The sequence below is a fragment of the Haliotis asinina genome, chromosome 11 (genome assembly GCF_037392515.1).
Source record: "Haliotis asinina isolate JCU_RB_2024 chromosome 11, JCU_Hal_asi_v2, whole genome shotgun sequence".
Lineage (NCBI taxonomy): Eukaryota > Metazoa > Mollusca > Gastropoda > Lepetellida > Haliotidae > Haliotis > Haliotis asinina.
The window spans coordinates 47,217,337-47,233,586 of record NC_090290.1 but is presented as its reverse complement, the minus strand read 5'-3'; the positions used below and the strand labels follow the sequence as shown (position 1 = coordinate 47,233,586).

General features: G+C 38.3%; 1 protein-coding gene across 1 annotated transcript; it reads right to left on the bottom strand.

Moving 5' to 3' along the window:
* Window positions 1-2,217: 2,217 nt before the first annotated feature.
* LOC137255483 (uncharacterized) lies at window positions 2,218-7,303 on the bottom strand. Its single transcript, XM_067792920.1, has 5 exons — window positions 7,175-7,303; window positions 5,931-6,242; window positions 4,533-4,626; window positions 4,063-4,185; window positions 2,218-2,492 (listed from the first exon to the last, which is right to left on the bottom strand). The coding sequence occupies exons 1-5, from the start codon at window positions 7,301-7,303 to the stop codon at window positions 2,218-2,220; spliced, it is 933 nt and encodes a 310-aa protein (XP_067649021.1).
* Window positions 7,304-16,250: the final 8,947 nt, after the last annotated feature.

Here is a 16,250-nt window from a genome sequence, read left to right as displayed (position 1 = left end):
TTGTGCCTTGGTATCTACTGACTTTTCATGGATACTTGGCTTTTTATTAGTTACATGATGGGAATCGAGAGGTACCTCAGATTTAGCTTCTTGCTAACGTTTTCCTCTTTTTGATTATATCATGCCTATTATCAGGTATGATAATGTCTCCCATTGCTTTACAATCATCTGATCCTTTTCAACGCAAATGGTGGTCACACTTCACGCAAAAGGAACACCGCGAACCATTCGTAGCTGCAGTAAAATATATTGTTGGTAACATGAAAGGTCTTCATTGAGATATCGAATGACAATTATAATAAATTTTGAAATATTAAGAACTTATGAGGAACTGTTGTTAATACGGAAAGATATGGAAGGAGGTCTTTTTCACTTATTTCTCCAAAGCCTTTGACTGTGTCAATGAATCGTTTTATGGTACCGCCTTCATTACTTCAACACTCTTGACATCGTTCTGACAATAATATATGAGAAGTAGGCAGACACATAACTCTAGTCGTCTGGAAGCTCGTATAATATGTGATCTTATCTAATTCGTGTTACAAATGATTTTCCTCAGGCAGCAGACGGGGAGGTATGCCTAGTGCTATACATTTCTCATCATTAATCGACGAACTGGTAACAGAATATTTTGTACTGGAAAGGAGACGATGCCCCATATCTATTCTCTTTCAAATGGATACGACGGAATTATTTCACCGCATACAAGTAAGAAACTCCAACAAACAACTCGTCATCTAATAGACATGTGTAAGAGGACGGTCTCTCACCATCGATACACCCCAACAGTGTCGATTTTTTGGAATGGGGAATACCCGGGCATTCAGAATGGGAATTATAGAAATGATGGTGTCTCATTACAAACAGCTAGGACTTGTGTTCACATCCAAAGCAGATCTGAATCAACAGCATTAGCACAACAAACGGAAAACGTTTGTCACTGTATATGTGATGAATTACCTGTAGACGGTGAAACAAACTTCTTTCACCCTTACATTTATGCCTGTATTGACAGGTCCTTGGTTATGAGCAAGGAGGATTTCTGGTGATGGTGTCGTCAGTTACAGAAGCAGTGGAAGTGTGGGTCTTATCTAGGCAGATCCATTCCATCTACAATGCAGGGTAATGTTTGCGGCTCACTCTAAACATGTATCCGTCTATACAGAGATATCTTCCACCTTGTGAAGTTGGAATAAACTTATATTCTAACTGCTAATGTGCCAGTTTTGACGTGCTGCATTCGATGAGGAATAACCATAGTATATACCCGGAATAATTAGTGAGTAAATATCAACCAGTAGTTAGTGTTTAATAGTCAATAATTAGCGAATAGATATCAGTCAACATCAATGAATAAGTTGAAAGCATCTTCATATTACTAAGTCAGTTAATATCATGTAAATGATCTCCAATTTCGTTATGTAGTTCAGTCTTTAGTATAATACACATCACTAATGCAGTAAAACAACATATTCTACCTCGGCAAAACATCAAAGGATTGTCACTGTAATACTGAATGTCGTTTCCTGGGAAGACACCGTTCCGTGTTTGAAAGAATAGGGTACCTTACTGGTGTTCACTAAGGAATCACCAGACAAAACCCGTGATGAATATGCTGAACGTTCGCTCAGACGCCTCACACTTATTCGTCCATGTCGGTATCAGTCCATGTGACTGACTGTAGAGAGTAGAGAGGAAAGCAGGTAAAACGACCGAAACAGTCAGATATTAACAAAAAAAACAAAAAAAATTACAAAAATAAAAACAAAATAAAAAATATATAAAAAGAATGTATAAAAAATAACAGGGAACACTGGGATTCAACTTTTCCTAAATAATTTTGATACTCTCCAAAGTACACAGAGTATGAAACAATAAGGATGCTAGTGACTGTAAATCAGTTCTAACATACCATCAACTAGTCCTCCAAATTCTACAGAACAACGCCAAGGAAAATGACATACACGATTATATTACATGATATTGCCATCATTGCCTTTATTGCTGTACTCGCTGCTCCTGTGTTATATTACCTCTTACCATATACCATGTCTACTCAGATGCTTTAATTCATAATTTCTATTTACAACACATTTCTTTGTAAATGTGATGCCCAGATAAATTTCGGTTTCACCTAAGGAATGGAAAACAATAATATAGTGCAAATTAATAACGCCCAGGATTTGCTGAGCCACAAATATCGTTGTCTCAATAACATCATAGGCATGTCCTTACGGCCATCCACCATTGTGACAGGTTTCGTTCTCTTTCACTAGGGCTAGCATCCAAGTAACCATCACTGCTGAGATAACACCCCCTGGGAGGTCTTAAGTCTGCAGTTTTACACACGAAGGTCGTTTCTTCCACACATGCTGTTGTGCACATTTTCACCGCATCTTCAAATTCTCCAAAGACAAGCACCCTCTTCCGGTTGTGATACTTTATCCCCAGTCCCTTATACAGAGTCATAGTGTTTCCAAACCTTTTGCAGTCTGAAATGTGAGTAATACAGCTTTAGACTGCTTCGGGGATCAGTATCATGATATAATTACATCAACTGAATCAAAAGACTTTTCAAAATCGATTAAAACTAGTAAACCTGGTAGTTGATAAGACTCTCTATATTTCAGTAGACCATATATCAGCCTAGTGACCTCATCAATATATTTTCCTGGCACAAAACGTTTTTATCTTCATTTATTATTAGCGGTAATATCTCTTTGGTTCTATTTGCAATAACAAATGATACTGTTTTATATGGTGTGTTAAGAAGAGAGATTAGCCATCAATTTTTTTAAAAAAGTAGTTTGCTTATTTCTTTTGTTTTCTTTTGGTAGGCAGGTACTTCATCCTTCTTCCAAGTAAATGATAGTTTTTCGTTTCTTTTTTGAGGGAGGTGTAATTTTGGAATTATATTTACAAAGGAATGTAAGACATTAAACTAAAATCAAGTGTCAAAATGGTGTACTGGTTTAATCGTATTTTTAACAAATGTAACGGGGCACTTTTCAGAAATAATTGGTACAATGAAGGCACACACTTTATTTATGATCCAAAGCAATCGTACCGCTTCTGAATTCTATGTTCATGAAGCACTACACTATATAAGAAGTCACATTATCCGTCTTCAGATATCATGGTATCAAATCTTCCATAAATGTTTTGCTTATGGAGAATCCAAAACACTACCATTTGCTCAATAATGCCTTTCAATGTATCTAATACTTCTGCCATGTACATGATAAAAAGGCTGTATGATATTGAAGAATCACATAAACGTCATATTGCTATGCACGTGTCGCAGGGTTCAGGTCATGTGACATATTACCATTTAGAAATGGGTCTTTATCCTGTGCATGTATGTCTTGTTGCGAAACAAGTGATATAATTATACACAGAAAATAGTTAGATAGTTCTACATTTCAAACATGTAGAAAGGAAGATGTCAAAATACTATGAAACTACAAAATATATAATGCTTACTCTTCAGAAGTATTGAACCTTCCATTTTAAATCTATTTATCACAAATATTATGTCAGATAAACATACTGTACGTTACTATTTATTAGTTGTCAAATGTCCGTACTCGATATACATAGATCAGATAGTACATATATTCAAAGATATTTGTCAATTGTATTAGTGTAACTTTGCGAATGTGTATTGATGTGACTGTATTCTATGTATGGGTGTATGTATGTGTGTGTATAGATAAATATTACTGTGGATATTAAGGTAGGGAAAATTATATGATTACATTTCATTTCAGAGACTCAAATCCGACCACTGAAGCAACTGTCTTAAGTGAGCGAGTGTGTGAGGTCATATACACTTTTTCAGCAATATTCCAGCAAATACCAGAAGTGGGCTTTACACGCTGTACCCAGAGTGAAAAATCCGGGCCTGTCGAGCGAACGACTAACCACTGTGTCACCCCATTGCCCCATTGTCTTGAAGACGGAACACCAACCTGGACATTGTTACAATGTTGCCTGGAACAAGCTACAATTATTGAAGTGATCGATAAGCTATTCGTATACCTCTTCCACAATGGGGCTCACCTCTGTCACAGGTATTACTTGTAATGTTGTGGCTGTACCCAGGGTGACACAGACACAGTCCACGGAAGCAGAACGTCATAGGAGTGTGGCAGTCGTCATCACGAGTACACTTCATGCCAATATCTTTAATAAAAAAGCAAAGACTTCTACATTTCCTGACTAACTTCAGTACACTAACTTCAGTGTCATCTTGGTAACTAAGGTTCGCTTGAATTATCTTGAGTGTCATATTGGTAAATAGCCTTACGTGGTGACTTACGTAGTGTCATCTTCGTAAATACCGAGTGCTTCAAGACTTACTTGCACGTCATCGTTGTAAATAGCGAGTGGGCAGGAACATGAGCGTCATCGTTGAATAATGTCATCAGCTTTAAAACCAGAGATGGTCTAACGCGTTCACTGGATTCATGACTACCCAACACAAAGATTACACAACTGTACATTCTTTTTTATTGTATGTGTGTACTTACTATCATAGATGTCACACAACGGCAGGCCATTTCTACCCAGAGTGCACCGCGAATTAGCGCCACAGGAAGCGTCACCACAGGCACCTGTCAGTGACTAAATATACAAACAGTTTATATCGTGGGTTCATATAAGTTCCAGTTCACATATCGATGTTGAGATAACATCTTCTCTGTAACATGATTTTGTTTGTTTTCTAACGTATCATCTTTAAGTGGTCTGCACATCATCGAGTCTGGTCCAGACAGTCTAGTGATCAACACCATGACAGGTGTCATCCACTGTAGCGAGCCTGTCCACCAGTCGAAAATTACGACATTCGACAATTACAACAATGATGGGTTGCTGAAGACCAATACAAACCAACCAAGCAAACATGCACTGGTTTCCTCTGCCAATTGTACTTGTACAGATATGGGAGATCCTTTCCAAGTTTCTCCACAAATGTCTAGAGGACTCATTGATGCGATTTCCACTAGGATATGGGGCGGTGGTGTAGCTTAATGGTTAAAGTAGTTCGATTCCCGGCATGGGTACAATGTGTGAAGTCCATTTCTGGGCACTTCCTCTGATTTTGCAGGAATATTACTGAAAGCGCCGTTTAAACACACTCATCCGCTCCTGTTGTTATAGTTACACTCCATCAAGGATACGGTCTGTAACAATCTCAGTTCATAATCATATCCTACCAATATGCAAAAGAAGACTGTGACACCAAATTTAATTATTAATTTGAAGTCTTATAAAATCGACAGTATAAAAGATTATCAAATATTCCGATCTGATCGGAACATTTCTCCTGCCTAAATCTGTCATTTTACTTGGTAAACGGAAGAAAAGGTGGCTCCCTCCATTGCTCGATGATACCCGAGCATCCCCAGTCAACCATCGTACTATTAACTAAAAGAGGAACAACACGGTTGGTCTTTGGCAATATGGCGGACTGTAATCACAGATGACGTCATGAGCGGAAATATCACGTGAGCTCCAGAGGAATATGCGTAATGGGTGAAGTTCAGGTAGCAGAAACTGTTTTTGCGCATATAATATAAATAACTACATGTTTGTGTTCTCATAACTTTAGTAATTTAATCTACCGATCATAAAATATCATATATCTATTTTACAAACATATAAATCACAAGTCATTAAAAACTCAAGGATTAAATGATAATTAATATTAGTTAAGAGGTCATGAACTGTTTTGACATTGACATATTTATCCCTGTTAACTGAAAAGGCCTATGCTGTAATTCCATCAAATTGTGCAATGTTTAGACTGATCCTTTATATGTATTGCTGTTACTTCAATGTTTAACGTTCGGTATTTTAAGAAAACATACTACTGTATCCGTTCATACGAGCACTGAAAGTAGATTATACTAAGCTTTAATACAAACCATTTTCCAGTCATGTGCGCTGCTGAAGAAGACGCCACTGCCGACTTCAAAGCGGACCTTTGTTTGTACGCTCAGCTGTTCACATGTTCGTTTCTCAAGATCAAAGATGAACGACAAGCACAGCAGGGATCGTTTACATTCCGCTGCGCAGTCGTACATAGAGTGCGCAACAACAGAGTGGATGTAACCATGAGCCTTTTCAAGGACAACTTCGTGCATGGGAGGATGTGAACAGTCGTCATTACTCGCCTGCAGCGCCAGAGACAGGGCACAAAGACTGACAGCGGCCACGAGGATGGCAGACATCAGTGGCTGGAGAATGAAGGTAATTTTTTTTCCAAGACTGATTTAAGAGGTGAGTGAGTGAGTGTGAGTTAATAGTTATCGTCACATCGGCAATATCGCAGCCATATCGTGACGAGAACAATGAAAAATACATGATATATATGAAGAATGTTTGAAACAATCTAAAAACTGTTAACGAAGAACAGCAAAACCATTAGTATATCACAGACATTCATTTAAAAACTAGCAATTATATCTAAAACACATTAATTACTGAGCACAATACAAAATAAAAACGGGCTATAGATTGCCAACAACTGAAGGTAGATCACCATACTGGGTACCATGGGGACGTACAGTACATTTGCTTCCTGCATGGTCCCCAGCTGGATTTACACCGTCCCTTCAGCTGTTAGCAATTTCGTCATATCTAGCCACACATTAAAATTACACGTTTGCTACAAGTAAAACAGTGGAAAGCTTTCATTTACTTCGAATGTTATGGGACTTACATACCCTCTCGTGAGGACAATAATTTTACAGTACTTTAACCCCCATTGAGGATACTGCCACTAACGATCTCAGTTACTAATTCAAACTTCCATTCGTAAAATATTTATCTCTTTACAGCTTAGAAAACAAATCTAACTCTTTTAAAAAGGCAATAATTAAATGAGAACTATTATCAATAAAAAGATCCTTTAAAAAGTTCGTGATGTAAAATATTTATCCCTTGTGATGGAATATTCTACACAGTCAAGCAAGACATGCTTGACTGTGATTCGTTCATCACAAGGGATACAAAACGGAGGATTTTCACCTTTCAATAGATGCTGATGTGTATACCTGGTGTGGCCAACACGACATCGTCGTATGATGGCTTCCACAGATCTGGACTGACAACCCAAGTAGGTGTAACCAATATAGGGTTTTATTTCATGTAATTTATTGATACCTACTTGAGTGTCCCACTTCTTCTGCATTATATCACGAATATAAGATCTGATAACAACTTTGTAATCAGAGTAGGGAGTAAGAAGTGGTCTCATAGATTTGTTGAGTGCTTCCTTCGCAGCAAGATCCGCCATTGTGTTCCCACTAATACCAACATGGCAGGGTAACCAACAAAAGACGATGTCGTATTGGCCAGTAGCAAGATCATTATATTGTTCAATAATTTCTATTAAAAGCGGATGTTTACATGATACGTTTTTAATAGCCTGAAGGCATGAAAGAGAGTCTGAATGGATTATATATTGTTGATGGTTAGGGTGTCTTTGAATATATTTAAGTGCCGTTAATATGGCGTTTGCTTCAGCCGTGAAAACTGAACTGCTATCGGGTAATCTAGAAGATATTGTTTTGGATCCAATGACAGTGGCACAAGCTACTGCACCACCATCCTTGGACCCATCTGTAAATAAGGATTTGTAATTGCAATATTTATTTTTGAGTTGATTATATTCTTGTTTATAGTGTAATTCATTAGTTTCTGATTTTTTAAATGTAGTCAGTGTAAGGTCCACTTATGGCCTCACCAACTGCCAGGCAGGAGAGGAAATCAAACGGGAGGGAGCTATGTTGTCTAGCACTATGCCAGCAGAAAGGAAAGGTTTCACTCTTAGTCCAAGAGGCGGAACAAGGGAAGACTTCTTGTTATACAAGTCCTCATACAGAGGTTTAAAGAAACAGTTAAATGCAGGGTTTGACTCGTTGGAATAGTGAGTTAGTGAGTGAGTTAATATTTATCGTCACATCTGCAATATCTCAGCCATATCGTGACGATAACATTCAATACTGAAATGAAATATATATATATATTATACAACCTGTCAACAAGAGACAGTAAAACAACTAGAATATCACAGATGAGAATATAAAACTAGTAACTATACCTAAAACAATTGATCTATAGAGGACAATACAAGATAAAAATGGGCTATAGATTGCTAACAACTGAAGGTAGATCACCATACTAGGGACCATGGGGACTTACAGTACCTTTGCTACCTGCATGGACCCTAGCTGGATTTACATCATCCCCTCAGCTGTCAGCAATTTTGGAAACCTAGCCATGCAAATAAAAAGACACTTATGCTACGATTAAAAACATGAAAGTTTGAATTTACTTTAAATGTTTGTGGACTTACGTACCCTCTCAGGAGGGGCAATAGTTTTACAGTACTTCAACCCCCTTTGAGGATACAGCCACTAACAAGCACAGTTCTGAATTTAAACTTCCAATAATAAAATATTTATCTATTTACAATTCAGACAATAAATCTAATTCTTTTAAAAATGAATGATTAAATGAGAGCTTGTGTTATTAAAAAGATCCTTCAGAGTTCGTGAATTAAAATACTGATCCCTTGTGATGGAATACTCGACACAGTCAAGCAGGATATGCTTGACTGTGATTCTTCCATCACAAGGGATACAAAACGGAGGATCTTCACCTTTAAGCAAATATTTATGTGTATATCTTGTGTGGCCAATACGACATCGTCGCATGATGACCTCCTCAAATCTGGACTGACAACCCAAGTAGGTGTAACCAATATACGGTTTTATTTCATGTAATTTATTGATACTTACTTGAGTGCCCCACTTCTTCTGCATCAGATCACGGATATACGTTCTAATGCAAGCTTTGTAATCTGAATATGGAAGAAAAAGTGGTGTCACAGATTTGTTGAGTGCCGCCTTGGCAGCAAGATCGGCCATCACATTTCCAGAAATACCTACGTGACTGGGTAACCAACAAAAGACGATGTCGTATTGGCCAGTAGCAAGAGTATTATACAATTCAATAATTTCAATTAAAAGCGGATGTTTACAAGAAATGTTTTTTAATAGCCTGAAGACAAGAAAGAGAGTCGGAATATATTATATACTGTTTACGTTTAGGGTGTCTTTGAATATATTTAAGAGCTGTTAATATGGCGTTAGCTTCTGCTGTGAAAATAGAACTATTATCTGGTAATCTAGAAGATATTGTTCTGGATCCAATGACAGTGGCACAAGCTACTGCGCCACCATCCTTGGACCCATCTGTAAATAAGGATTTGTAATTGTTATATGTATGTTTCAACTGATTATATTCTTGTTTATACTGTAATTCATTAGTTTCTGATTTTTTAAATGTAGTTAATGTTAGGTCAACCTGTTGCCTAACCAACTGCCATGGGGGAGAGGAAAGAAGACGGAAAGGAGCTATATTGTTCAGCTCAATACCAGCAGCAGCAATAAACGGCTTTATTTTGAGCCCAAGAGGTGGAACAAGAGAAGACTTTTTGCTATACAAATCCTCATAAAGGGGATTGAAGACACAGTTATATGCAGGGTTAGATTCGTTAGAGTATAGTTTTATGATATATTGTAAAGATAATTACGGCGTTGTGCAAGAGATGCTTCATCGGCCTCAACGTAAAGACTGTCAATAGGTGAAGTTCTGAAGGACCCAAGACAAAGTCTTAGACCTTGGTGATGGACAGGATCAAGAAGTTTAAGATTGCTTTTGCAGGCTCCACCATAGACGATGGAGCCATAATCAAGTTTAGAACGAACGAGTGATCGATATAAATGGAGAAGGGTAGCTTGATCCCCTCCCAATTTTGAATTTGAAACCACTTTCAACAAGTCAAGAGCTTTCAGGCATTTACTTTTAAGTGATTTAATATGTGGTAAAAACGTTAAGTGTGAATCAAAGATTAGACCCAAGAATTTGGCTTCCTTCACAACTTTAATGTACGTCCCATCTAGAGACAGTTCAGGGTCTTTATGTGGTTTGTATTTTCGACAAAAATGTATGCAGTTAGTTTTCAATTTAGAAAATTTAAAGCCGTTTTCAAGACACCATTTATTAATCCTGTTTAAACACAACTGCAATTGCCGTTCAATGGTATGCATATTTTTACCACGACAAGAAATATTAAAATCATCCACAAATAACGATCCATCAATTGAATCATTTAAAACTTTAGATAAACTGTTGATCTTGATGCTAAAAAGAGTGACTGACAAAATACTGCCTTGTGGAACACCCTGATCCTGATTGTAATGATCAGACAGGGTAGAGCCCACGCGGACCTGGAATTGTCTGTTATTTAAAAACTTGGCAATAAATTCAGGCAAACGACCTCGCAACCCGAAGTCATGTAAATCTCGTAAAATGCCATATTTCCAAGTAGTGTCATATGCTTTTTCAAGATCAGAAAAGATAGACACAGCGTGTTGTTTGTTAATCAGTGCGTCTTTTACAAATGATTCTAAACGCACTAAGTGATCGACAGTACTTCTGTTTTTGCGGAAACCACATTGTATATCTGTGATAAGGTTATTAGTTTCCAAGTACCAAACAAGTCAATTATTTATCATGCGTTCCATGGTCTTGCAAACACAGCTTGTTAATGAAATCGGACGATAATTGGACGGATCCGTATGATCACGTCCAGGTTTAGGTATTGGTACTACTATGGCGTCACGTCATGACGGAGGAAAGTTACCCGATGTCCAAATATCATCAAAAATATTTAGGAGAGTTTCTAGGCAGGATTCTGGTAAGTGCTTCAGGAGTTGATAATGTATGTTATCAGCTCCAGTAGCAGTGTCATGAGCCTGATCAAGAGCAGTATGGAGTTCATAAATAGAAAACGTTTCATTATAATCTTCCCCATTATCAGAATTGAAATTAATAGTTTTCTTTTCTTGTTCTTTTTGATACTGCTGGAATTTAGGTAAATAATTAGAAGAGGAAGAGTGTTTAGCGAGTGTTTCGCCCAATTTATTTGCGATATCTGATTTATCAGTAAGTAATTGATCTCCATCTTTAAGATGATGGACAGTAGATTTAGTACCTTTACCTTTGATTTTCTGGACCATGTTCCATACCTTGGACATGGGTGTCCGAGAATTTATTTTAGATACATAATTTTGCCAAGATTGGCGTTTGTTCTGTTTAAAAGTATGCCGTGCTTTAGCATTTACAATTTTAAATTTATTTAAATTATGCACCATAGGATGGCGACGGAAATAATATTCTGCTTTTTTCCTTGCCTTCCTAGCTTGTTTGCACTCATCGTTGAACCATGGTTTTCTTATGTGTGGAACTACAGAGGAATTTGGTATACACTCATCAGCTATGGAATTCAGTTCATCAGAAAAGCATTTAACAGCATCGGGAACGTCAATAAAACGTTCAGGTTTAAGTTTTTCAGCACACAGTGTTTCATATAAATCCCAGTTAGCCTTATTAAAATTTCGTCTTGATGATGGAGGAACATCGGATGGAGTTACAGCTTTTAACATAGTAGGAAAATGGTCACTTCCACAGAGGTCATCATGGACTGACCATTCGAATTCATTTAGTAGTTCGGAAGTTGTCAGAGACAAGTCAAGAGCAGAATAGGTCCCTGTCCCAGGGTGTAAATATGTGTTGGAACCATCATTATAAATACATAAATCATTGTCAGAACAAAAGTCCTCCAACAATTTCCCTTTAGTGTTTGTAGTTACACTACCCCAGAGTGGGTTGTGCCCATTTAAATCTCCCATTATAATACAGGGCTTTGGGAGCTGGTCATATAGAGCTTGAAGATCAGTTTTAGCAAACGTCGAAGACGGGGAAATATAAAGAGAGCATAGCGTAAACGCTACATGTAACGTAATTCTCACTGCAACAGCCTGCATATTAGTATTTAGTGAAACAAGGCTTTGAATAACGTTTTGTCTGACTAGAATGGATGACCCGCAGTGGCTCTATCACCCGGAGGTGAAAAACAATGATATGCATTAAAATGACGAAGGTCAAATGTATCTGTTTGTTTTAAATATGTCTCTTGGAGACATATCGCTGAAGGTGTAAAATCTTGGACTAATAGCTGTAATTCATGTAAATTAGTCCTCAATCCTCTGCAGTTCCACTGTACAATATTATTGGAATAAACTATCTTTTGGGGGGATTTATTGGTGATCTACCCCGCACTCTTTTGGAGGGCGACAAGCTATGTGCCCTAGAATGGACGTTTTCAGAAACGTCCATATCTTCAAGAGACCCATACTTATTGTACAATTGAATTTTATTTTGTGATCCTTTAGGAGCTCTGCCACTTTGTTGTTTTGAAGCATCAGGCTTTGGCTTCGGTTTACTTTTCACCGTTTGTTGACTATCAGCTGTCGATTGGGATTTTGAGTGTGACTGAGATGATGATGATTTGTCATCAGAAGAAGACTTTGATGTAACAGGAAGTAATTCCTCAGTCTGGGATGATATAGCAGGGTACAAAAGCTGTGGAGAGTCGCAATTTACCCAAGTCAAGGTAGTTTGGCATCCTGTGGATGATTTTGTTATTTTAGAGGTAGACGCCGATGATGTTTTTGCTACCGTAGCATAACTCTCTGGAAGATCAGACCTCTTTACCAGTTTTTTTGCCTCAGAAAAGGAGATATTCTGAGTAAACTTTATTCTGTTAATTGCCATTTACTCTTTCCAAATTGGACACTGTTTCGAAGAAGATGAGTGATAGCCTGAGCAATTGGTGCATGTTTTAAAATCACTGTCACAATCTTCTGTTGTGTGTGTTTTCTCACCACAGTGAGCACACACAACAGACAATGTACAGGTAGATACACCGTGTCCGTATTTCTGGCATTTAAAACACCTGAGCGGGTTGGGGATGTATGTTTCAACTTGGGTGTTACAGTAGCCTGCCTTTACTGACTTAGGAGTGTTTGGAGACGAGAAGGAAAACAGATACGTGTTTGTTTGGATAGTTTCATTATTTTTCCGGGTTGAAAAACGCTTGACATAAAGCACACCTTGATGTTTCATTTCGCAGGCTATGTCAAGTTCGGACATGTCAGCAAACAGTCGATCACGATCTCTGACAATACCTTTGCTTGTGTTCAGGGTTTTGTGAGCAGAGACCGTGACCGGAATGCCCACGAAAGATTTAATACTCATCAGATTGGTCGCTTGCTGTTTTTTCCCGCACTCAACTAGCAGTGCACCCGAACGTAAGCGTCTAATGTTTTTAACATCCCCAGCAATACCTTGAATACCCTTAGATACTGCAAAAGGGTTCAGCCGTAATGGTTTCTTGTCAGGAGTTTCAATTACAAGGAAACGTGGCCAATATTCAATCGATGCAGACGGTCTGTGCTCAGTATCAACAGGATCAATATCAAGTGGACGTTTTGTTTTTTTTGTTGGGATTTCATAAGCCATGGTTAGTGTAATACGGTTCATCATCCGAGCTCCCCACCCACCACGGAGTATCACAAGGACAATGCTAAAAGCAAGTGGGTCTCCAACTTGCAGCACCAAGGATACCCGGATGATATACTACAGCAGAAGAATTATAAATAATTAATCTACCAGATTGGCCCATGAGCCACCGCCTTCTGGGCATAAGACTCTAGGCAAGGTAAGAACTTCAAAAATGCATTTCAAACTCAGAACATATCGATGAACAATAAGGCCAAGACCGAAATTAAAATGTCCAAATAAAATTTGTGCAATGGCATGTATATATAGTCCATGCACAGGGCTTGGCATGACCAGCCGATTGGTTGAATCGGGCCAATTCAACCACCCGTCTAGGTGAAGTAAGGGCCGAAGTGGTGTGTTAGGCAAACAGAACATGGTCAAAGGCCCAGTTGCCCTCAACCACCAGGATCCCGTCCTCCACCGACACGGGACGCAACCCACGGCAAACAGGTTGCCCAATTTAGTCGCCTCTTACGACAAGCAATGGGGTGCTGTGAACACATTCTGTCCCGGGTCCACACGGGAGAAGAGCACTTAGCGTTACCCAGCACCCACCACGAGGAGGTGGCTCTTCATGGGTGCCCTCGTTGGAATATAAGTTTGTTATATACTGTAAAGATAATTTTATACGGCATTGTTCAAGAGATGGCTCATCAGCCTCGACATATAGGCTGTCAACAGGTGAAGTTTTGAAAGACCCAAGACAAAGTCTTAGACCTTGGTGGTGGACGGAATCTAAAAGTTGTAGATTGCTTTTGCAGGCTCCACCATAGACTATGGAGCCATGATCAAGCTTCGAACGGACAAGTGATCTGTATAGGTGTAGGAGGGTAGTCTGATCACCTTCCCACTTGGAATTAGACACAACTTTCAATAAATCAAGTGCCTTCAGGCATTTGGTTTGTAGGGATTTGATATGCGGAAGAAAAGTTAAATGTGAGTCGAAAATCAGACAAAAGAACCTGGCCTCCTTGACTACTTTGATGGGAGTGCCATTTAAGAACAGTTCTGGGTCCTTATTTGGTTTGTATTGACGACAAAAATGTATGCAACTTGTTTTTGATTTAAAGCCGTTTTCAAGACACCATTTATCTATTTTGTTTAAATATAACTGCAGTTGGCGTTCAATGGTATGCATATTTGTCCCACGACAAGAATTATTAAAATCATCCACAAAAACCATTTAAAACCTTTGATAAACTGTTGCTTTTAATACTAAATAATGTGACAGACAAAATACTACCTTGCGGGACACCCTGATCCTGACTGTAATGATCAGATAGGGTTGAACCCACTTTAACTTGAAATTCGCTGTCATTTAAAAAGTTGGATATAAATTGAGAATTGAGACAAACGGCCTCGTAATCCAAAGCTATGTAAATCTGTCAAAATCCCATGTTTCCATGTCCTGTCATACGCTTTTTCTAAATAAAAAAAGATCGACACTGCATGTTGCTTATTAATAATGGCATTCTTAACAAAAGATTTCAAACGCACTAGATGATCGATAGTACTTCTGTTTTTACGGAAACCGCATTGTATATCTGTTATGAGGTTATTGGTTTCCAAGTACCAAACAAGTCGATTATTTATCATGTGTTCCATGGTCTTGCAAACGCAGCTAGTTAGTGAAATGGGCCTATAATTGCAAGGATCAGAATGATCACGTCCAGGCTTGCGCCATGACGAAGGGAAAGTTCAAGTTGTCCAAATGTCATAAAAAAATATGTAAGAGTGTCTAAAAACATGATTCAGGTAAGTGTTTCAGGAGTTGATAATGGATGTTATCAGCTCCAGAAGCAGTGTCGTTTGCCTGATCAAGAGCAGTATGAAGCTCATATATCGAAAAGGTTTCATTGTAGTCTTCCCATTATCTGAGTTGAAATTGATAGCTTTCTTTTCCTCCTGTGTTTGATATTTCTGGAATTCAGGTAGATAATTAGATGAGGAAGAATGTTTGCCTAACGTCTCTCCAAGCTTATTTGCAATATCTGATTTAGTGGCTAATAACTGTTTCCCATCTTTTAGATGGTGAATGCTAGATTTAGAGCCCTTACCTTTGATTTTCTGGATCATATTCCACACCTTTGATATCGGCGTACGCGCATTGATTTTTGATACATAGTTTCGCCAAGATTGCCGTTTACTTTGCTGGAAAGTACGCCGTGCTTTAGCATTGATAATTTTAAATTTATCTAAGTTGTGGACCATAGGATGGCAACGGAAACAATGTTCAGCATTTTTCCTTGCCTTCCTGGCCTGTTTGCAATCATCTGTAAACCATGGTTTTCGGACATGAGGAACTGGAGAGGACTTTGGGATACATTCATCAGCAATTTTATTTAATTTATCTGAAAAGCATTTTATGGTATCAGGAGTATCATTAAAAAGGTCAGTTTTGAGTTTGTCAGTGCAGAGAACTTCATATAATGGTCAGTTGCCCTTTTTAAAATTCCATCTTGATGATGGAGGAACATCGGATGGCGTCACAGGCTTTACTATTGTCGGGAAATGGTCACTTCCACAGAGGTCATCATGGACTGACCATTTAAATTCACTCGGTAGGTTAGAGACAGTAATAGATAAATCAAGAGATGAATATGTTCCTGTGCCAGGGTGTAAATACGTATTTGAACCATCATTACAAATGCATAGATCATTATTTGAAATGAAATCCTCCAGTAATTTACCTTTAGTGTTTGTATTACTACTGCCCAAGAGAGGATTGTGCCCATTTAAATCACCCATGATTATACAGGGTTCAGGGA

What these genes read in the sequence shown, in the direction of transcription:
- LOC137255483 (XM_067792920.1), bottom strand. Translation starts at nt 7,303, where the DNA reads ATGGCGGATCTTGCTGCGAAGGAAGCACTCAACAAATCTATGAGACCA. An exon ending in AGAAGAAGTGGGACACTCAA is followed by an intron (nt 6,243 to 7,174) that starts GTAGGTATCAAT and finishes TTCATTCTCCAG; the next exon opens with CCACTGATGTCTGCCATCCT. An exon ending in GTTGTGTGACATCTATGATA is followed by an intron (nt 4,186 to 4,532) that starts GTAAGTACACAC and finishes TTTTTATTAAAG; the next exon opens with ATATTGGCATGAAGTGTACT.